Raw genomic sequence first — 24,036 nt, forward strand, 5'->3', positions numbered from 1 at the left:
TTCTCATGGATTATACATTCTAACTAGATGGGAAGAGTTATCAGGTCTTGAGATTAGTACATGCCAGACAGTGCTCTAGATTTTAAATGATAATTCCATTGGGGCATACTTGAATATTATACCTAGTTAAGTACCTCTCACAGATGAAAAGTGACAACAGGATTCAGACCTAGAAGTTTTTGTTCCAGAATCGTCACACTTAACTAAGTGACCCTCATTCATGATGCTGATATTCCAGATAGGTCTGAGAGTCTTCCTTTTCTGTTCCATCGTATTTATATTTCTCCCTCTAGCAACAACTCTACCACATCTATGTATGTTCCCCTGTTGACAATAAGCTTTTAGGAAACAGGATATGTCACCTCTGTATCCCCAGACCTTAGATTGTATGAAACCAACCAGAACTTGGGACTGATCTCCTAGAGCATGTCAGAACACATGTGGAAGGCATGCCAATTCAAGTGCATATAGTAAATATTACTACCACCACCCACAATCCTGGGACTCTAAAATCCCACCATTATGTTAGCTCTAGCTAACATGTGAGGATTCAATGAACAATGAAAAATTACAATCTTAAAATTTTTTGTAATGGGATTGGGTGGTGGTATTTTTTTTCTTTCTTTCCTTCCTCCTCTTCATCTTCCTTCCCTCTCCTCCTTCTCCTCCTCTTTTTTAAGACAGAAAGGAAGATAGATGATAGATAGATAGATAGATAGATAGATAGATAGATAGATAGATAGATAGATAGACAGAACATAGTACCAAAGATTTCCTTCAATATGGTAAGGGCCAGACTTGAACCTGGGACATGGTCATGGTAAGACAGCACACTATCTAAGTGAGTTATTTAATTGCCTTTCCCCACCCCTAGGTGTCTTGATTCAAGATTCATCAGATCTGAGAACCACTCATTTCATCCATTTGAGTTTTACGTTAAAGCTTCAAGAATGTTCGATGGGTCAGAAATATAAAATAGGAATTGAAACAAATATGTTTCTGGGGGAGAGGTTCAAAGATGCACTTAGTTACATTATTTTTTTTCTTCCCTTTTTAGTATTTTCTGATTTCTCCCTCAAAGGAATTCACAATATCAGCTAATGGCACCCTTTTCTCCACAACAAAATTTGACTTTGAAGCTGGACAAATCAGGTAGCCTTTGCCAACAGTCTTGTTTGAAGTACCATTTACCTGAGGGTCAAGTTTGACATGAAAGAACAGGCCCAACACAGCCTGAGACAGCACACACTTGCTTATGGACTCCTCCAGAAAGTTTGAAGGAAATTATGACATCACATCCCAGACTCAGACACAAAAATTGACCTGCATAGCAGTAGGGGTTCATTAGTAACCCTCAAAGGAATAAGAAACCAGTGGGGTCTGATGCTTTCCAAGTGAACTTTCACTACAGCCTTTGTCTGTGAGGTGGGAAAGTGGGTCAGGAGGTTACAAGGGGGAGTCCCTGAGGCTTGGCTGGCTGCATGCTGAGTGCACAGGAAAGTGAATCTCAAGAAGAACAGGAACTGAAGCAATTCATTCTGAAGGACTCCTTCCCAATCCAAGCTCTTAGTGTCCAGACAAATGACAAGAAAAAGGGTGTATAATGGGAAGAGGACAGTTCACAAAGCATCTAGAGTGTTGGCTCAGATGCTCCTCCTGGCTTGTGAGAGGCCACTATCTATGCTGAGTCATTAAGGCAGCAAGGTGAAGAGGCAGGCCTCTAGGGGAAGAAGTAAGGGGAGGCCAGGTGTGTGGATATGAACACACAAGCCTGTGAGCCACCTATGTTTGATTACATAAAAAAGGAGGGTGAGCGTGGCTGTGAATTATCACTAGAGATTGGTAAATGGGGGTGTGGGGTTTTTAGAGTCAGAGGAAGAAGGGTGGACAAAGTGAGCCTCACTCTGCAGGGCCATCTGGATGGGGGATGAGAGGGGATGATCAGAAAAAGGACCAACTCTTGCCCCATCCTCTCATCTTAAGACTGAGGCAGCAAAACCTGATACTCTCACTTGACTTGTTTCCCTAACAGCTACCACCTCACTGTGGAAGTGAGAGACAGCCAGGGCCTCCAAGCCTCCACAGAGCTCCAGGTGAACATTGTCAACATCAATGACGAGATCCCTCGATTCACCAGGTAGGCCTGAGGGCATGAGGGCTTCTGGGTGCACCTGTGTTACCTCTCTAGGATTTTCCAGATATATACCATGTAAGACAGGACACCACACACACACACACACACACACACACACACACACACACACACACACTTTTTCCTACCTAGGGGAGAGATGTGAGCTCCACCATTTTCTGTGTCCTTCATCTAGACCTCTGAACTTGTATCCTTCATCTGAACCTTTGTACCTCATGTCTTCTGCACCCCACCTCCCCACATTCACACACACCACAGGATGGGGGGGGGGGCTCTGTAGAATGAGAATGAGGCTTTCCACTAGGCATGTGTGGAAGGTGCTTTTAATTTTTTTTTTAATTATTATTTTGTTATTGACACCAGGATTATTTCTGGGACTCTGTAACTGAATGACACTATTCCAACAAGGCCAGTCTTTTCTCTTTCTTTTTAAGTAGAAACAGAAAGAAACTGAGAGAGAAAGTAAAGAGAAAGAGAGAAACAGAGGCGAGAGAGAGAGAGAGGGAGGGAGAAAGGGAGAGAGAGAGAAAGAGAGAGAGAGAAAGAGAGAGAGAGATAGAAAGAGAGAGAGAGAAGGGGAGAGGGGGAGGGGGAGAGGCAGAGGGAAAGAGAGAGAGACCTATAGTACTGCTTCACCGTTCATGAAGCCTCCACCCCGCAGATAGGGGCTAGAGACTTGAACTTAGGTCTTTGTGTGTGCTAATAAATGTACTCTACTGGATGTGCCACCACCCAATCCCAACAGGTAACTTTATAATCAATAGTAGAATCCTAGCTCACACACCATTAGTCAGTGTTCCATGAAACACATTGTTGGGCTATTATCCTTGGACCAAGGAGAGAGCTATCTTGATGGTGACTAAGGGGCTGCTCTCTACTCAATGCTCTGAAATTCCTCCCAGCCATGATGGATCCTGAAAAGCAACCAGACTCTCTGGATGCTCCTTCATCCAGCAGATGGAGGAACAAATATGATGTTAGTGTGGGCACATGTGGAAGTGTGCTTGGGTGCCTGGGGCACAAAGGGGAGCCAGAGCCTGACAGAGGTGGGGATTAGTGAGGGGACAATGGGATATGGCACTGGCAAATCACCCTGCAAGGGCCTGATTCTGCCTGTTCAAGCCCCACAGGTGGGCTCAAAAGCCAGCCACCAGGAAACTGGCAGATTCACCTACTTTAGGATTAACTGCATGGAAGCCTGTGAATAAATTCAGCTCAGTTATCTTTACCAACAAAAACAACTACACAAGGGCTAGTGGAATAGCTCACTTGGATAGTGTGCTGCTTTGCCATGTGTGTGACCCAGATTCAAGCTGGCACCCACCACACTGAAGGAAGCTTTGGTGCTGTGGTCTCATGAAAGAAAGAAAGAAAGAAAGAAAGAAAGAAAGAAAGAAAGAAAGAAAGAGAGAGAGAGAGAGAGAGAGAGAGAAGGAAAGAAAGAAAGAAAGAAAGAAAGGAAGAAAGAAAGGGAAAAAAAGAAATGATTAAGCAAAAGAAAACAAGAATTACATGGAATGCTTTCAAAAGTATTGAGAGAGGTTGGGAGTTTATCATGACCATTCCATTTCTGGACTAGCCTGGTGCCCTTTGGCATGCCACACACAATTGTGGTACTTCTGGATTTTAGAAGGGCCCATGGCCTAGCTGCTGGAGGAAGCTGTCAACGTGGAGAAAACAGCAGCAGACTTAACTGTCATGCAAAGCTTCCCATCTTTGCCTGTTGAAAGGTCCAGCTCAGCAGGATGGTACAGTGGCACAGTATTTTTATGCTGACAGCTTCCTCCCAGTGCACAGTCCAGGCAGTTTATAAATAGCTGTGGCACCCCCCTCTCATTCAGACTCAAGTGTTGGCCCACACCATGCTGGGTATTTGCTATTAACCCCCAAGGGAAGGTAATAGCTGTGCAACTGCAGCCATGCTTTCTGCAGCACCTGCTGACCTGAGACCCTCATCTATGAGGGGGGAAAGAAAATGAGTGGGATTGCAAAGGAAGAGATAAGTTCTCCTGAGGGGGGCAAAATTTATGGTTTAAATGACACCTCCTAAAAAAAAAAAAGCAATTGATCTCAGTGAAGAGAGATGAAGCTGGATGGTTGTTGGGTTCCCAGAGATGGTTATGGAACACTGGTTTCCATTTTTTGCCTGAGAGATAAGCCTGTTATCTTCATCCCAGATAGAAAGAATGATCTTTGTGACCATTTATCATTGCTTTTAAAATATTTTGAATATTTATTAACTTATTATTTGCCACCAGGGCTTATCACTGGGGATTGAAAACTACACCTTTCCACCATTCTCAGGAGCCATTCTTCTTTCAACAGGTGAGAGACATAGAGAGGGAGACAGAGAGGGGAGACACCTACAGTACTGCTCCACTAGTCATGAAGCTTCTCCTATGCAGGTGGGGACTAGGTGGGTTTGAACCTGGTCCTTGTGCATGGTAATATGTGCAATTTACTGAGTAAGCCACCATCTAGTATTAGTACCTCTAATATTGTTTTAGCAGCCAGTTGACTTTGGGCCTGGGAAGATAGCACCATGGTAGGGCTAGAGACTTGTTAGCAGGAGGCCTCAAGTTCAGTCGCTCACAACACCAATAGTCAGAGCTGAGTGATGTTCTAGTCAAACAATAAAATGGAACTAAAAAGAGTCAAGGGGCCTGATGGTGGTGCACCTGGTTGAGTCCACTAGTTGCTATGCACAAGGATCCAGGTTCAAGTCCCTAGTCTCTACCTACAAGGGGGAAACTTCACAAGTGGTGAAGCAGTTCTGCAAGTCTCTCTATCTCTATCTCTGTCTTCCCACTCAATTTCTCTGTCTCTAGTCTAAATAAATCAATAAATTAAGTAAAATATTTTAAAAAATAACTAACTTTTCCAGTCTTCCATGGATGTTTGTAGGGATGATGTGAGGTGATCCCCTTAGATATTTTGTGTTCTAGAAGGGAGATTTGGGGGGTAATAATTGTCCTGAATTTGCCTGGGCTACTCAATTTGAGTTAACCTAGTCCCTCATACATCCACAATTAGAAAGAGTTTGCTAAGTTTCAGGAGCCAGGTGGTGGCACACCTGGTAGAGTACACATATTATGTGTGAGGACCCAAGTTCAAGCCTCCTCATCTTCATCTGCTCAGAGGAGACTTCAGGAGCAGTGGAGCAGTGTTTCAAGTGTTTCTATTTCTCTCTTCTTCTCTCTTTCTCTCTTTATCTCTCTGCTTCACTATCAAAAGAAAAATGAATATAAAATGGTCACCAAATATGGTATTGTCATGTAGGCACTGAACCAAATCCTGGGAATGACCCTAGTGGCAAGAACAAAATTTTCTGTTTCAAACTAGTTGCTGACTTTGACTGCTTTTGTGGCTTCCTGAATCGTGGTCCTCCTTCCCCCCCAAGTCAGTGCTAGGACTAACCATAAATTATCTAACTCAGGATTAACAAAATCCTCAAACTGATTCCAGCATACTGAGTTTGAAATAGAAAAATGAGGGACCAGAAGTTGGCACACCCAGTAGAGTGCACATGAGACCTTATACAAGGACCTGGGTTCAAGCCCCCACCACCCACCTCCACTTCACTACTTATGAAGTTTCATAAGTAGTGAAGCAGTACTGCAGGTGCCTCTCTTTCTCTATCGCCTTCTGTATCTTTCCCTTCCCTTTCAATTTCTCTCTTCCCTATCAAAAAATGTAAATAAATAAGTTTTTAGAAAAATAAGCTATAGAAACAACTCTCCTAATCTGTACTATTGGTTAAGATTCCTTAATTAATACAACCCAAACAAGTATTATTATCCATTCTTGAAAATGTCTCACCACTTCATCTCTGGTGATGACAAACATCTGAGAGCTCTGTGGATGCATGCTGTGTCTGCTGGGATGCTGCTATAATCGGAGCTGAGCAGCCTGTTATAAAAGTGCATGGCTCATGGGTGCTACATGAAAAGCATGGTGCTTGCTGTTTCTGCAAAGCAGCTGATTTTAGAACTGGGCAATAGGTCTTACTCCTCTCCTGAGCATTCCTTTTTGCATTCACTCTCTAAGTTCTTTTCAGCCTGGCACTCCTTCATAGGCGAAAGCCATCTTCAGTCACCCAGGCCACACCTTTTCCTATAAAGGGTGACACTGTCCCCCTGGTCTATACTTCTGCCAGGCTGTGATGATTCAGGGTTGTGTGGGAGAAGAATGAGGGAATTTAAGAGATACTGGAGCTTTGTGTGCCCTGTCTGGGAGGTGCAGGGATCTTTGGCTTTAAATATGTTGTATTTTAAAAAGAAAAAAAAGGGAGGTAGTAGTGGTGCACCTAGTAGAGCACAGGCACATATGCAAAGACTCAGGCACGTGTGCAAGGACACATGTGCAAAGACTCAGGCACGTGTGCAAGCCCTAAGTCCCTGAGTGCAGGTGGGAGGCTTCATAAGTGGTGAAGTAGTGCTGCAATTGTCTTTCTCTCTCCCTCTCTGACTCCTCTTTCCCTCTCAATTTCTCTCTGTCTCTATCAAAAGAAAGAAAGAGAGAATGTGTGTATATGAGAGAGAGAGAGAGAAGGAGAAAGAGAGAAGGAAGGGAGGGAAGAAAGAAGGGAGGAAGATGGCTGGAGCCGTGGATACATCATCATAAATCTACAAAGACTCAGTGATAAACTTGGTGACAACAAAGTAACAATAATGATAATGATGATGATATATTTATTTTCATAAGAGAGAGATAGAGAACAAAGTAATGCACAGCTCTGGCATATGGTGGTACCAGGACTTGAGCTTGGAACCTCTGAGACCTCAGACATGGAAGCCTGGTGCACTACTACTGATATTGCCCTAGCTTACCCTGGGCTTTGCATTGATCTGAACTATGGTCTCAGGTTAATAACTGTACATGGAATGATATTTTGTATATACTGGGGTCTTGGATCCTGAAACCAAATGAACCATAGATTTTCTCTTCTGCCAGACTCAGGAAAGCTGAGGAAATAATGATTCACTGGAGTTGCTGTGGCTTCACGGCTTGCCTGACCCTTCTTTCCCTGGAAACCAACTCCTTGGCTTGGACACAGTATGGCCTGGCTCAGCCTGAGGAGCTGGTATTGTGGGGTGGGGTGGAGTCTTACATAGCTACTGAGCTGCCATCTTAAGCCCATATGTACTAGTAGTGGGTGCTGTCCCCAGTACTAATAGGATGTTAAGCAACATCTCTGACCTCTGCTCACTAGGTGCCAGCAGCAGCCCTGTCCTGAGTCAACCAGCCAAAGATGTCTCCATATGTAATCATTCCTGATTTAGTATGACTGACTACAAGACAGAAGAGGGGCAAGCTGGCAAAATAGCTCACTTGAATAGTGTATTACTTTGCCATGTGTGCAGTCCAGGTTCAAGCTTAGCACCCACTACAGTGGAGGGAGCTTTGGTGCTGTGGTCTCTTTCGCTCTTATCTGCCCCCTTTCCCTTTGTGTTTCTCAACCTGAAACAGAAACAGTTATCAGAGTCATCCTAGAATAACAAAACCCCCATTGATGTGGGAATATTTTGTTTTGTTTTTTCCTATTTTTTTCTCAAGATAACCCCTGTCTGTTCTAAGAGGGAGCTGGGAGCCTGTGGGTATCACCTCTGGTAGCTTCTCATAATAGACTTCAATCTCTATAAAGTACATACTTGCTCTTGTGAAAACTCGGATCGTCTTCTGTGGTCTGGCATGTGCTTGAGTTATGCATTGGGACCAGAATCCAGGGAGCTGTTACAAGTGTAGGTACCATGCCTGAGGAGCCTGGACAGTGTGGTGGAGGTATCAGGGGTGTTCTGTGATTGCTTTGTTGGAAGTCACCAGGACCTACTCAAAGTAATTAAAGAAAAGAACAGTCCTTGGAAGCAGGAGCACTCACAGAGGAACATAAGGGCTTTTGAAAGTCTTAGGAGTTGAAGGAGCTTCCTCTCTCCTCCTATTGCTCTGTTTCCTGCCATCCTTGCCTCCTTATCCCCCTAGTGCACATGCAGCCACTCCTGGATACATCAGTGGGCAGCACAATGGAACACAGTCATCAAGAAGGGGGTTATTAGATGAGGCAGATGATGAAATGGACTAATGAGTGGCTTTTGTGTGGGCAGAGGGTTCTAACCTTATCAAGACCACTGCCTGCCAACAATACAGAAGGCCACCATACAAATACAGATTAGACCTCAGAACAGGACAGGGGGGAATGGGAGGGGGATGAGAGATGGAGGCAATCAAGAAGAACCTGGTTTCAGCGAGAGTTTCCTTCTTTTTTTTCCTCCTTCCACTAAACTTACTTGCCTTATAATAAAGCACTCTTGTCCTCCCCCAAATGAACAAAAATAACACCCTCTCTTACAGAAGATCCCACCTGGAAAAATCCAATTTAGGAAACTGACAAATTCCAAGTGACTTTTTGCCCCCGAGTTGCTTTTTCCCCTCAGCAAAAGGACTTCCTGCAAAGCCCTTTTAAATAATAAGAATCCCTTAGTACATTCAAAGGTACTTCATTTCCTCTTAGTGTGGAGTTGGGACCTGAGAAATGTGGTCCTAACTGCCCAATCTTTTGCTAATCTTTTCTAAAGGCAATGAGATCCAAGAGTATGAAGAATTTGGTGGTTTCAGGTTGTCTTATAAGAATCCTTAGAGGGTGTGCAGGGGAGATAGTATAATGTTTACACAAAGAGACTTTCATGTCTAAGGCTCCAAAGTCCCTAGTTCAGTCCCCTGCACCACCATAAACTAAGCAGTGATCTGGGGAAAAAAATTTCTTAGAGGGCAACAAGCTCAACATAGCTTCTGTACTGGGGAGGGGGGCAGGGAGAACTTATTCCACTATTTAAAAAACTAACTTGATGATTACTGTAGCTTGGGAAGGTGCACATACTCTGAATATAAATTCTGCTTCCTCACATCAAAAAATAAAAATAAAAAGGAAGGACTAGGAAGACAGAGAAGGAGAGAAGGGTGAAAGAAGAATAATAGCAAGAGTATGAAAAAGAAGAAAAGAAAAAAGTGAGCTGAATAGATGATTTTATTTATTTATCTCTGGGTTTTAGCTATTTATCCACTTTCTGGTAGCAGCTATGGAATAAAATTTAGAAGTGTATAGTCTGGGCACTATGTCCAGGTAGATTATTTAATTATTTAATTATTCATGGAACATTTTCCAGTAGAATTGCAGGGGGAGAGGAAACTGGATAGCTAAGCTTTTGTTTTGCTGCCATGGCTTCATACCTGCACAGTTCCACTACTGCCAGCATATTCCTTTTCTCTCATTCCCATAGAGAAAAACAGAGAAGGAGAGACAGAGAAAGGAGAGATACCACAGTACTACTCTACCACTCTTGAACCTTCCCTTTTATGTGGTGTTCCTCTGACAAAGTGTGGACTCTGCTGGTTGAGTTATCTCTCAGTCCTAAGTAGTTTTATTTTAAAAGACATTCATGCCATGACTGATCCAAAATAACATCAAGCATACAGGGAATCCAAGATAGTGGCCAGTGTACATTGTTGCAATAATGGCCTGGTCCTTTCTTCACACCCACAGGGATGGGGAAATGAAAAAACAAAATCCATCACCCCTCCTCACAACAGAAGAGCTCTGCTTCCCAGCATGTTACTGCAACTTCAACAATTCAGCACTATATTTAGCACTAACAGAAATACCCACTTCCCAGATGGCACCTTCACAAGCCCCTGAAATTTAGCTGTGCCTGCTGTCTTTTTGTTCCAGCCCAAAGCGAGTGTACAAGATTCCTGAGGAGCTGGAACTGGGAACCATCATTGCCAATATCACAGCTAAGGACCCGGATGATGAAAGCTTTACCAGCTTCCTGTATTACAGTATCACGACTGCTAACCGCTACTTCATGATCAATCCGTGTGAGTCACACACACACACACACACACACACACACACACACACACACACCATGAGCATCCTTTAACTCAGATATATGAATTGTTTAACCACATTTTACCTGGTGTGGGACATATTTTCTGTCTAGAGTACTTTAAGTTGCCAGGCTACTAGATGTTAAATGCTGCCAGCATGGGGTGGGGGTAGGGGGCATTTTCTTGTGTGGGCAGCTGTGTGGCCATCTTTCACCTTTGAGGTAGATGGTTTGTTAAGGATGGGTGAGTTCATTGTGCTGAGGGTATCCTAAAATCATCTTAAGAAAGGATCCTGGTGAAGACGGTCTTATAGCCACAATTTTTAAAAGTAAAAAACATTCACATGGAGACCTGGTCTAGGGAGTATACATTACTGAGTTTGCACCCTGGGTCACTCCATGGAAGTAACTTCAGGAGGACACTTTATGAATGGTGGAGTGATGCTACAGGAATCTTTGTCTTGCTATCACTATTGCTCTCTCTCTCTCTCTCTCTCTCTCTCTCTCTCCCTCCCTCCCTCCCTCCCTCCTTCCCTCCTTCCCTCCCTCCCCTACTATTTTGAGAAAAGAAAAGGCCACTGGGAACAGTGGAGCCATGTAGGCAATGAGCCCCAATAATAAATCTGGTGGGTTAAATGAAACAAAAGAGAAACCACTCACTTAAGAAGGTACCTGCTTTGCCATAAGTGCAATCCAAGTTCAAGCCAATGGAAAATTTACTCCTTTACTCTCTTCATCTCTAAAGGCCCAGCAAGAAAGAGAGAAAGAAAGAAAGAAGGAAAGAAAGAAAGAGGAGAGAGAAAGGAAGGAAGTGAGAAAGATGACATTAATTTAAATTAACTTACTGACATATTTTTATAGATCTGGGACCTCATGCATGCAAGATTTCACTGCCCAAGTTGGCCTTTTCGTTTAGATGCACACACAGACACAGACACACACACACACACACACACACACACACACACACACACACACAGATGCTATTGGTGAGATAATTTGCATAGTTACTTCTTGCCTGAAATTTTTTAAGTCTTGGGTCCAGGGAGTGGTAAGTGCACACATTACAGTGTTCAAGGGCCCAGGGGCTTCATGGGCTGCAGGTGTCTCTCTGTCTCTCTATCTCTCCCACTCCTCTCAAGTTCTGTCTCTAACCAATAATAAACATATAAAAATACTTCTAAAGTTTTTTAAGTGTCTGTGCATTTTATTCTTGGCATGCATCTAAATTTGGTCTAGTCACATTTCAAGTATGAAATCACTACTTGTGGCTAGATGTTGTTTTGGGCGCATCATTCTAGATCACATCACCAAAGGACTTCACTTTACATAATGGATATGAGAAGGCCAGCACTTGACAGTCCTAGAAAGATGATGTGTTATTTGCCACGTATTCATTTTTTCTTTTGTTTTGTAAATGCTTACTTACTTATTAACTAGAAAGAATCAGAGAATCACTCTGGCATAATCAATACCATGTATCAAACTCTGAACATCATTCTTGCAAGTCCAATGCCTACTGTTAGGCCTTCTGGGTTGGCTTTAAAACGAAAGACTGCTGTTCTCAAGAGGGACAGGCAATGACAATCATTGTATTTGACCTCTGAAAACTTTATAGTGCCCTGCCTTTGAGGACCTCACTCAGATGGTAGAGTAGAGGACAGGCAATCGAGGTTTAAAATACTGTTCACTCTATTATTACAAGCTGAACTTTTGACAAGTACAGTGCTGCAGAGATAGAATGATGATTATGCAGAAACATTAGCTAAAGGTTCCTAGGTCCCAGTTCAATCCGTAGCACCATGATAAGACAGAGATGAGCTGTGCTCCATATCTATCTATCTATCTATCTATCTATCTATCTATCTATCTATCTATCTATTATCTATCTATCTATCATCTATTTATCTTTCTATCTACCTCTATCTAGTGATATCTGTTTTTCTTTCCCTCTGTATTTATCTTATTCTCATTAAAATAAAATTAATCATATATATATTTATTTTCTTTTTTATTACAACCAGTCCAGTTGCTGGGGCTCAGTGCCTACAAAATGAATCCACCACTCCTGGAAGCCATTTTTTTTTCTTTTTTCTTTCCCTTTTTTTTTTTAGCGACTTTTAAAAATTTTCTTTCTTGGGAAATTAATGTTTTATATTCAACAGTAAATACAATAGTTTGTACATGCATAACATTTCTCATTTTCTCATATTTCCCTTTTTATTATATAGGATAGAAAAAAATTGAGAGGAGAGTGGGAAATAGAAAGGGAGACACTTGTAGAGTTACTTCACTGTTTATGAGGCTTCCCCCTTCAGGTGGGGATCAGGGGTTCAAATCCAAGTCCATGTATATAGTAAAATGTGAGCTCAATTGTCAGCCACCACCTGACTGCCAAATAAAAATTTTTTTAAAGAAAAAGTCAGTATTTTGGTGGGGGAACATATTTATTAAGACTCTTCAATTGCAAGTAATAGAGACAAAGGCAAGCTAAGCCAGGGAAAAGAGGAAAGAAGGTAGGAGATACTTCTCAGCCCTACTAACAGGTTACTGGGTCTCTCATGAGAAGGCGGGATACTCTGGTCTGTCTAAGGGGTGAGAATCAATATTGCTCTGACTGCCTCACCTGGGAGCTCACCTATGTGAAGAAGAGAGTCCAGTGAGTTAAGCTGGGGTCAGCGGTCTACAGTCTTGTTAACTGTGGCCAAAAGCTATAGTAGCTCTGAAGCTTGGATGAAAGTCATTAAAAAAGAAAAAAAGTTTGTCCAGATACCTCACTCAATGTCTAACACAAGTACTTGACTTTTTCTTCTTTTTTTGTCATCAGATTTATCAGAACTCAGTAACTGCATGATGAATCCACCACTCAGGGTGACCTGCCTTTCTTTTCCTAGTCTTTTTCTCCATTTTTTCTTTCTTCCTCCCTCCCTTCCTTCCTTCCTTTCTTCTCTCTCTCTCTCTCTCTCTCTTCCTTTCTTTCTTTCTGATAGAAACAGAGAAGTTGGGCTGGGGAGAAACATTTGCAACACTGTCCCACTGCTCAAGCTTCCCTCCTGCAGGTAGAGGCTAGGGGCTTGAACCTGGGTCCTCAAACACAGTGCCTGGTGTGCCACCTCCTGGCCCTGACATTAGTTCTTTTTTAAGTGTGTTTGGATAGATGACCTGTGTGTAAGGCAGTCCTCACACCAGAATGAAGTTATTCCATTTACTGCAAGTCTCCACTGATCTTTATCCTTCCTTTCTCGTCAAAGAATCATGTCCTCATCTTTGTCTTCTTAGTGACTGGTACTATCCAAGTGGCACACAGGCTGGACCGAGATGCTGGGACATTGAGACAAAATCCTGCCATTTCTCTGGAGGTCCTGGTGAAGGACAGGCCCACTGGGGGCCAGGAGAACCGTATGCAACTCACCTTCATTGTGGAAGACATTAACGACAACCCTCCTGGCTGCACAAGGTTCTCCTTTAGGTATAGCATCCCTAGACGCAAGGTGATGTTTCACTTATTGGGAGACCTTTGGCCCTCTGGTTTCTCTAATACATTCTCAGGCAGAAGTGGAAAAAGCATCAGCATTTGGGGAAGTGGCTTACTAAAATAAGCAGACTTTCAGCAAAGATAATAGAGTTTCCTTGCATCATCATCCCCCCCCTTCTGATTTTCTTGCCTCTTTGTTTCCTTTCTCTGCTTTCTTACTTTGCTAAAAAATATATTTTATTTTGCTCCCTTCTATAACATGTTTGTTTCTGTTGGTGAAAAGTGCCATGGGGACTTGTTAGGCCCTCTCTGGGCTGTGTCTTTTCTTTATTTATTGGCACCAGCGGCCAGTCAGGGCTGTTAGTTAGCAGTTATGATAGATGCTTGAGTCCTAGGCTTGGAATCTAGGAGCTCCCAGGGAAACACACCACCAATCATAGGAATAAATCAAACCAAGGATTTACTTAAAACACAACAAAGCATTTAATTCACTTTACATGGCTTAATTGTCTGTAAACAAAAGGCAGCAGGGAGAGGGAAAGTACAGATCCAAGTGGGATATGAGAAGAATGCAAGTTATTTGTATCTGTTTTGATCTGTGCTTTGTCTCACAATATAATTGCCATTATTTTAAAAATAAAATCCCTCATGATTCTGGGTTAATATGCCTTTTTGAAAACAGCACTGTTTTGCTACAGACAGTTTGTCTAAATGCTACAAGCTTAGTCATTCTAAGGTCATCCCTGTGGTTTTGCAGTAGCTTTTCTTCAGCTTTTGGGGACTCTGAAGTTGGCTCCTCCTAGAGACATGGAGGTCACCTCTGCAGTGACCTTTGTGGAGATCATAGCCTGAAGATTAGCTAGAGAAGAGCTCACTTTCATGTTTCCCTTTGGAGAAGTCTCAACCTGCCTTGATCTTTCCTTGGATTTGCAAGCTAACTTCTCAAGTTCCAGATGATTTCAGACATAGACACAGTATGGCTTTCACAAGGAAAAAGGACAATCTTTAGGAGTAAGAAATAGAAATATAAACATATTTTTAATATTTATTTATTCCCTTCTGTTGCCCTTGTTATTTTATTGTAGTTATTATTGCTGTTGATTATTATTGTTGTTGTTGGATAGGACAGAGAGAAATGGAGAGAGAAGGGGAAGACAGAGGGGGAGAGAAAGATAGACACTTGCAGACTTGCTTCAAGCCTGTGAAGCAACTCCCCTGCAGGTGGGGAGCTGAGGGCGTGAACCAGGATCTTTAGGCTGGTCCTTACATTTTGCACCACCTGCGCTTAACCCACTGTGCTACTGTCCAACTCCCAAATAAAAACATCTTATTTTGCAATGAAAATTCTCTCCTTGCCCCACCCCTCCGCCTTCTGTAAATTGGTATGTCCAACATAATGCTGAGAGTCACAATGACTTGAGTTTGACACTGCAACTGTTAAAGTCTGTTCTGGACACATCCACTTGCCCTTTCAAATCCAACTTCCCCTCATCCATGATGGGCCTCAGAAAACTGACTCGTATGAATATCAGCTAGATCCATTGCAAATAAAGCAATAGGGTTTGGTCCTGCAGCATCAGGTTGACTCCAGGGGAACCCCTTAGTAAGGGGCAAAGTGAAGTCAGGGTCTTTATCCCCCTGTGCCTCCCCACCTGATGAAAGTCCCTGTTCCTATAAGGCAGCCACATGCATAAAGCACTCTTTGTCCTTGGCTTCTGCCTTCAGGACCAGTTCCCTCTGATGCTCTAGAGGTGCTAAGGAAGCTCCTGAAATAGCACACCATCCCTTGGGATCCCCCTCTACACTGCATCCACCTTTGTAATAATCCCTATATTAAGCTCTCCTAGAATCAGCCTAATGTGACATCTGCTTCCTACTGAGGCCTGATCAGATCAGTGACACCATGTGCTAGGTTCCTGCCCTAAGTCTCTGTGACCTCAGAGACTGCTTGTGGGAGAGAAGGAATGTTTGCCATGAGTAAACCAAATTGGAATTTTGACACCATTTTATGCACAAATGGAATTGCCTCTGTAAAGAGGCACTGGGGTTCTATGCATAAGCCAGAGAATATGTACAGAACCAAGTTTATCCTCTGGAAAATCTCAATCTACTCTAGTATTCTTGGGTGGTTCAGACATCCTGGGCAACCCTCTTCCTAAAATTCTACCCTTCTAGGCCCTCCTGATCTTCTGTGTCCCCCTTCTCACGAAGGTAGGAGGTGTGGGTCAAGGAGCAAGAATTCTGGATGTCAATGGCTGGGAAAACTGTGCTGTCTCCAATCTTGCTTGCGAGTTCTCCTTTTGGTGCTATTCTGTTGAACACATACTGTGACTGTCTGTGGTCCAGAGCCCCCATGATGTCTGGAATAACAGCTCACAGCCTGCACTCCACAGTATCTGAGAAAATCACATTTGAAATGGCCTAGACTGTCCAGCCAAGCCCATACAGAGTCTGGCTCTTGATAATGTTCTTTTTGAATTAGCTTTTAGAGTTGATGCCAGCCAGTCACTGGGCTGCATCTCTAGACAACATTCAAGTCCCGCCTCTGGGATTTTGTGGGGAGAGTAATTTATAGCCCAAACTGAGAAAGTCAAACTGGGAGATTCATAACAAAAGGTCTCTTGAACACTTTGCAATGTGCTAGGACCCTGCTCCCTATCTTCATGGGGAAGCTTCACAATTGGTGAAGCAATGCTGCAAATGTTTCTCTTTCTTTCTCCCTCTCAATTTCTCTCTGTTTCTATCAAAAAGAAAAATTGTGGTCCAGGAGGTGGCGCAGTGGATAGGGCATTGGACTCTCAAGCATGAGGTCCAGAGTTCAATCCTCAGCAGCACATGTACCAGAGTGATGTCTGGTTCTTTCTCTCTCTCCTCCTTTCTCATTAATAAATAAAATATTAAAAAAAAAGAAAAGAAAAATTAAGTGGGGGAATGGCTACCAGGAGCTGTGGATCCATCATGCAGGCACTGAGCCCCAGAAATCATAGTGGTAGCAATAAAAAAATAAAATAAAATAAAGAAAAATCAAATTGAATGAAAAAGAGCTTCTTTTTTTTTCTCTTTTAAAGATTTTATTTACTTATGAGAAAGACAGGAGGTGAGAGAAAGAACTAGACATCACTCTGGTACATGTGCTGCCAGGGATCAAACTCAGGACCTCATGCTTGAGAGTCCAAAGCTTTATCACTGCACCACCTCCTGGACCACAAAAGAGCTCCTTCTATTGTCTGGGAAATAGAAGTCTTTACTTCAAAAATCTAGCCTCATTTGCATAACATTGGAGGGGCTGGGAAACCCTGACCCTTCATCACCTATACATCCTCCCATCCCCACTGCCTCCTCCATTCCCACCAGGACAAATACACAGACCCAAATAACAGATTCTAAGAGCAGAATCCAACTTGCCATTGCAGTGACAATATTTGTCCCTGTTTATCTGCTTCTTCTTGACTTGCCCACTCTTTGGGCACCCAGTAGGCTTGGGGGTGAGGGTGTAATGGCTACATGCTCAGGGTGCCCTGGACCCCTACTGCCCCTGGGTCCTTGCCCAGAGATGCAAACAACCCCTGTGACAAATGACTGGTGAGAAATGAACCCCAGGGCCAAAGGAAGCATAGAAGTCGCCCTGACAACCTTGCTCTGGTTGTAAATTGTCAGGAAATTGTAAATTGGCTGAAAGCACTTTGTAAGCTATTCTGGAGCCAGAGGCAGAGAAGATGGCAGATTGAGAATGAGGCTGGGCCAATCCCCTTAGTGAACATCAGATGGCTGGGAGCAAAGGCAACCTTTGAGGCAGAGATTGATGAATGAGAGGGAGTGGTTTTCCAAACCGTGAAAGTTTAGGGGGAAAATACCAAGTGTTAAGGAAGAATGAAAAAGGTGCCAGGCAGCCTTGAGGGAGCTGTGTGGAGGCCTCTATGCAAGCCAGTCAAGTGTCTGGCTTTGGAATCCTGGGTTTTTTGGATGAGGCAACCTCCCGGCTTCTGCAGTGGTGTTAGCAAGGTTCAACTGTCCAAAACCCCTCTGTGTGCATGGAAAAATCACTGGTTGAATTTAAACTAGAGCCGTAAGGTAGGCCAGTGAGATTATTAACCAGGTAGGGTACCTGTATTCCCAGGATCCACCTGCATTCCCAGGAGGTGCAAAGGCAACAGAAGAAATTTGAGTACTATGAAGTGGTATGTGTTTATCTGAATGAAAAAGGTGGGTCAGGGACAGGGCAGTAGCATACTTGCTTGAATGCACATTACCAAGCACAAGGACCTGGGTTCAAGCCCCTGCTTCCCACCTGCATGGGGGAGGGAGTAGCTTCATGAATGGTGAAGCAGGTCTGCAGTTATCTCTTATTTCCTCTTCTTTATCAATTTCTTTCCATCCTCTTTAATAATATGTAAGGAATGAGCTCTACTCTCTGAGTCACATCCCCAGCCACTCTGAACTATTCTTTCTTCATCTGTAAAATGGAAGAGTAGAAAGTTCTCAAAGATGAAGGAATTAAAAATTGTGTTTTTAAAGTGCTTGGCCAGATATAGCACATATCCAGTTTTTAATAAGTGAAATTTATTATGTCTTTATGAATAAATGATGGTCATTGTGAAATATGACAGGAATGGCTATACTTGAACTCCAGTCCTGCTAGATCACAGAGGTGAACTGGCTAGAGCCAGTGAGGAGAGACAGAGATTCAGTGACACCTGTGAAGAAAACCACGAGAGAGAGAGAGAGAGAGAGAGAGAGAGAGAGAGAGCAGGGAGGGGACAGAATGTAGAACAGGCACGATTTTGGTATATAGAGGAGGAAATACTGAAAAAGATTACAGAAATGAATGTGTTCTAAGAAAAATATGGCAAAACAGGAGGAAGTATATAAGGCCTTTTTTAGTCTTTGTGAGAAAACTGAGAGAGCACTGAATAAAACTGGATGAGTCATATGGCCACAATGAAAGTTTGACCTGAATGAAGAAAAAAGGGGGGAAAAAAAGTGGGTGGATATGTGCCAGTGTTGTCCTGTTCTGTCTACAGAAGGTTTAGCAAGGACATGGGGCGACCTGGAGCAAGTGTCAATTGTTGTAGGACAGGAATAAACTTGCCTTAGTATCTGCCACACCCAGTCATTGCCATGTAGCCTCACTGCAAACATAGCAGTGGATTTCAGAGCAGGGCAGCTGGGATCTGTGGTCAGTTATGTTGGAAGTCTTCCAGGCGCATTATCATGTAGCCACATCCTACTATTATAGGAGATGATGTTCAAGGCAAACACGACTGAGGGAGGTATCAAAAACAAGACAACCTCACAAAACCTCAGCCATAAATGCTGTCTATCTGTCTGGCATGCCCCTGTACAATGAAACCTTGTCATCTCTCCCATCAAGAGATGGAATTCTCTTCCCACTCTTTTAAGTCTGTACTTGACCATGTAAATAGCTTTGACCACTGCAGCATTCACAAGTATGGCACAGCAGAGACTTGAAAGGCATGTGTGCCTTGGGACTTGCCCTTTTCCTCTACTTTTGGAAACTAGAGAGCCCCATGTAGCAATCCTAAAATAAGCTTTGCAGGGATCTGCAGGATGAAGGACAAGAGGCAAAGAGTAATCTAAACCTTCTGGTCCTAGTTCAACTGCCAGTGACCACAAGACCACCAAACTGGACTAGAGTCAAGAGAACTAAAGGATAACCCTTAACCTTATAAGGAGTAATAGATCCCTTTTGCTTTAAGCCATCGAGTCTTAAGTTGGTTTATGTAACAAAAGCTAACTAACTGGTCCATTTAATGCATCAGAAAGCTGAATTTTGGAGGCACAATGAAACTCTTAATGAACTGAAGCCTAGAGGTGTGAATTCCTCTACCTTAGTTTCCCACACTGAACTGGATTTGAGCAGGAGGTTTTCAGTGTGGGATCAATTTGATTCATTTGATTCATTTGTCTAGACTGAATTTGACCCCTGACATACTACTAAATGAGTAAATGAAATTGAAATGTCAGTGACCCTTCTATGACACCAATACTATACAAGAAACCTAGAGTATTCACCATTCTCAATTTAGGGATACTGAGGAGACCAGGGGTTGTAGAAATTTTATCTAAATTAGCTATAAACTCATGCAGGCAGGGGAAGAATTTATATTTACCTATGTTCTTGCTCGCTCTATGCTAATCTCATAAACTACCACTCATGCCACAAAAATGTATTGAGTGTACTAAGATCAAAAGAGACAAAGATCCCTGTCCTCCTGGAGCTTCTATCCTAGTGGAAAAACCAGGCAACACACACAATATAGGATAGATAATGGCAGGTGCTAAGAATTAAAAATAAAGATGGGGAGACAGACAGGAGAGGAGGCAATGGGCAATGATCATTTACAACTCAGATAGGGTAGCCAGAGCAGCCTCCCAGAGAAGGAGATAATTGATGAGAGACTAAGATAGTGATGGAGCAAGTAAGTCCTCTGGACATTCATGGGGAGAGCACTACACACTATGCAAACTGTCCTAGTAGCATTTTCGTGTTCTGTATTAAGGGTATTGGGAGCAAAGTAAGCAAGAACAGTCAATAGGAGGTAAGTTCAAACAAGCATGGAAGGGGTTTGGAGCACATCATCATCATGGTCCTGGCGATCAAAGTCAGGAATTTGAATGAATGAAGGAGCCCTTTGGGATTCAGGAGCAGAGGCACGATATGACTTGAGTTTTTTAAATTAAAAACTGAATCTTATTTGATAGAGAGAAACTGAGATGGAAGGGAGAGAGAGAGAGAGAGAAAGAGATCGAGATCTGAAGCACTGTTTCTCTGCTCATGAAGCTTCTCCCCCACCCCGGCAGGTAGGGACTGGGGACTTTAACCCAGGTTCATGTGCATGAAAACATATACATTTAGACAAGTATGCCAAGCTCCAGCCACTGATAGGAAGGACATTTTTAATAGTATCGCTCTGGCCTCGGTGTTAAGAATTGTCTGCAAGGAGGAAGCTTCACAAATGGTGGAGCAGTGCTGTAGGTGTCTCTCTTTCTCCTCCTCCCTTCTCAATTGCTCTCTGTGTTGTCAAAATTAAAAAAGATAAAAATGTTTTATAAAATGCTATTTAATAGTCTTCAAGGAAACAAGGAGAGAACAGGGATACTGGTTAGACAGTTACTGAAAAGAGGATTTACTTGGGATGGAAACTGAAGCATGTGTCTAGCCTAGGGCCTGTGTTATAAGGAACTCACCATTTGTCAGGCAAAATATTGAATTGAGTCTTCCGCCAGCATTCTGGTGCCTGAGAGAACAGCCAAGGGGAAGTTGCTTCTGGACCTGCATGCATTCTGCTTTGATGATGACAGCGAGGCACCCAACAACCAATTCAACTTCACCGCACCATCTGGAGTGGGGAGCAGTGGCAGATTTGTACAGGATCCAGCTGGCTCAGGGAAAATTGTGGTCAGTTAATGGGCATTGTCTCATGAAAAGGGCTCGTGGAAACTGGTCTGACATGCAGAGTGTATTTGCTCTCCCACAAAGAGAAATCCAGCTCTCTCTGACTATAACTGACAAACTGAACTCTGTTTTCCCTGTTTGCTCTTCATTTTGCCCTTTGTTCCGCATAGCTGAGCTTGGGGTGCTCTGGAAGCCTTTTCCTGCAGAGTTCACAGTTTGTTTGCCTGTTTCTTGTGCTAATATGGTAGTGCCTTCTGGGCTCCAGGACTTTCAGTTCTGGGAGTGCTCATTCCAAGGCCCATAGAGGTGGGAGGAAGCAAGGTCATGGGTATGTTTTTATAAAGTCAGCAATGTAGAGCAGGCCAATGGTGGCAAGCCTAGTTGAATGTACATGTTACTATGAACAAGGACCCAGGTTCAAGCCCCTGGCCCCCAACTGCAGGGGGAAGCTTCACAGTGAGACAGAGCTGCAGGTGTCTCTTTCTCTCTCTTTCCCTCTCAACCTCTCCCTCCCCTATCAATCTCTCTGTCCTGTCAAATAGGGAAAAAAATGAATATAAAAAGGGAAAAAAATGATCACTTGGAACAGTAGAGTCTTTGTGCAGGCTCCCAGCCCCAGCAATAAATAACCCTAGTGACAATAAAAAAAAAAATACTAACAATAAAAATAAAAAATCAGCAGTGTAGAGCTATAGGAGACCCTAAGGAGAGTGAGAATTTGAGGATGTGTTAGTGGCTGTGTTTCAAAGTAACTCCATGAGGGCTGACATGGGACTGGAATGGATCTTAAGGAACTCTGCAAAGCCTTTATTTACCTGCAGGGTCCTGGAGAGGAGTAGTGGGGAAATGGAAGACAGAAGAAGACTGGGGGCAGGGGGAAGGGGGCTCTAAAGGAAGAGAGTCTTTTTATCAGAGAGCTTCTGAAAAAGAACAAGCAACCCTAGAGGCCTTTTTTTCACCTCAAGTCTTTCTCTACCTCAATCCCAAGCCCCTTCTTTGATCCCCAAGACAGATTTTTTTGCCCCCAGTGTTATTGCTAGGATTCCACACCTGCATGATCTCATTGCTCCTAGCAGACTCTTTTTTTGTTTTTAGATAGAGGATGAAAAATAAAAAAGGAAGGAGACAGAGAGAGGAGAAGAGACACCATGGCACTGTTCTAAATCTCTTGAAGCTTCCCCTGTACAGATACTCCTACGTGGTGGCCAGGGTCTAGAACCCAGGTGCTTGCTTATGTGATGTGTGCCCACAGGAAAGTATGTGCTCTACTGAGAGCACTATCTCTCAGCACCCTCCCCAGTGCTTAAATATTTACAATAGAAATATTATTACATATAAAATTAACATGGTGCCTCTCTCCAACTGACTTGGAGTCTTGAACCTGTGCTGTGGGCAGTTATACTTGATGAACATCTTTGTATACAGATTTAGTCTTTTGGTATATTCTTTCAGCCAAATTCTTTTTTTTTTTTTTTAGTGTGAGAACTTTTAAATTGATACTGATAAATATCTGCTACTGTAAATATCATGAAATTATTCAATTAAGCATAATTAACTGACAAATTCCACAAGTACTCTGTTTTGCTTGTTTTTCAATACCAGAAACATTTTAAATGACACTGTAATTTTCTCTTTCTCTCTTTTTTAAATATTTATTTGTTGGATAGAGACAGCAAGAAATAGAGAGGGGAGGGGGAGATAGAGAGGGAAAGAGACAGAGAGAGACACCTGTAGATCTGCTTTACCACTTGTGAAGCTTTCCCCCTGCAGGTGGGGGCTGGGGGATCAAACTCAGGTCCTTGTGCATTAATATGTGCGCTCAACCAGGTGTACCACCACCCAGCCCCAACACTGATTCTCTCTCTCTCTCTCTCTCTCTCTTTTTGCCTCCAGGGTTATCTCTGGGGCTCAGTGCCTGCACTATGAATCCTAGAGGCCATTTTTTTCCCTTTTGTTGTCCTTATTGTTCATTTTTGCTATTATTATTGTTGTTGTTTTTGCTGTCATTGTTATTGGATAGGACAGAGAGAAATGGAGAAAGGAGGGGAAGACAGAGAGGAGGAGAGAAACATAGACACCTACAGACCTGCTTCATCACTTGTGAAGCGACGCCCCTGCAGGTGGGGAGGTTGTGCTTCACGCCAGGTGCCCTTAACCCACTGCGCTACTGCCTGACCTTCTGATTTTCTGTCTCTGAAACTCAGTATTTCTACTCTTGCTAAAATCTATAAAGTTGGCTAACACTTTCTTAACACTATAACTAAAACATTTGGTGATATCTTTGATCAATCACTAGTAAAAATTGCATATGTGGTTAATCCAGATATCCCTAGAGATTTGCTTAGACAATTATCCCTAGTAGGTAGATTTTTAAAAAATATTTATTAATGATTTACTAATAACTAAGAATATTTCAAGATAATAGGGGTACAATTCCATACAGTTCCCACCGCCACAGTTACATATCCCACCCCCTCCATTGGAAGTGTCCTTACTCTTTATTCCTCTGGACCAAAATTCTTCATCTTTATTTTTTTACATTTTTATTTATTATTGGACAGAGATGGAGAGAAATTGAGAGAGGAAGGGGAGAAAGAGAGGGAAAGAGACAGAGGGACATCTGCAGCCCTGCTTTACCACTCATGAAGCTTTCCTCCTGCAGGTGGGGACCAGGGGCTTGGACTTGGGTCCTTGCACACTGTAATATGAGTGTTTAACCAGTTACACCACCCCTGTCTGGCCCCTGGCCAAAATTCTTTATGGGATGCAGAAGGTGAAATGCCTTGCTTCTTAAATTGCTTCTCCGCGGGATATGGGCATTGGCAGATTAATCCATACTCCTAGCTTGCTTCTTTCTTTTTTTTTTTTTTGTTATTTATTTTAATTTAATTAGTGATTTAGTATTTATTTACAAAATTCTAAGATAACTAAGATAATAGGGGTATAACTCCGCACCATTGCCACCACCAGAGTTCTATATCACCATTCCACCCACTGGAAGCTACAGTAGTATTCCCAAACCCCAGCCTGTTTCTGTCTTTCCCTAGTCTGGTCAATTTTTTTGAGCAATCAGCAAAGATATGGATATACGTTTTCTTTCTATTTATCA

At 42.8% G+C, this 24,036-nt stretch overlaps 1 protein-coding gene across 1 annotated transcript in view; it reads left to right on the forward strand.

Annotated features, from left to right (window-relative positions):
• The window catches only part of CDHR3 (cadherin related family member 3), an 80,177-nt gene that overhangs the window by 32,442 nt on the left and 23,699 nt on the right, over positions 1-24,036 (forward strand). Inside the window, exons 5-9 of the mRNA XM_007526979.2 lie at positions 1,058-1,152; positions 2,033-2,137; positions 9,876-10,024; positions 13,315-13,504; positions 20,759-20,930. Of these exons, the coding sequence (XP_007527041.2) occupies positions 1,058-1,152; positions 2,033-2,137; positions 9,876-10,024; positions 13,315-13,504; positions 20,759-20,930 (711 nt within the window). The remainder of the gene's footprint in view (positions 1-1,057; positions 1,153-2,032; positions 2,138-9,875; positions 10,025-13,314; positions 13,505-20,758; positions 20,931-24,036) is intronic.

Source organism: Erinaceus europaeus, chromosome 8 (assembly GCF_950295315.1).
Source record: "Erinaceus europaeus chromosome 8, mEriEur2.1, whole genome shotgun sequence".
NCBI lineage: Eukaryota > Metazoa > Chordata > Mammalia > Eulipotyphla > Erinaceidae > Erinaceus > Erinaceus europaeus.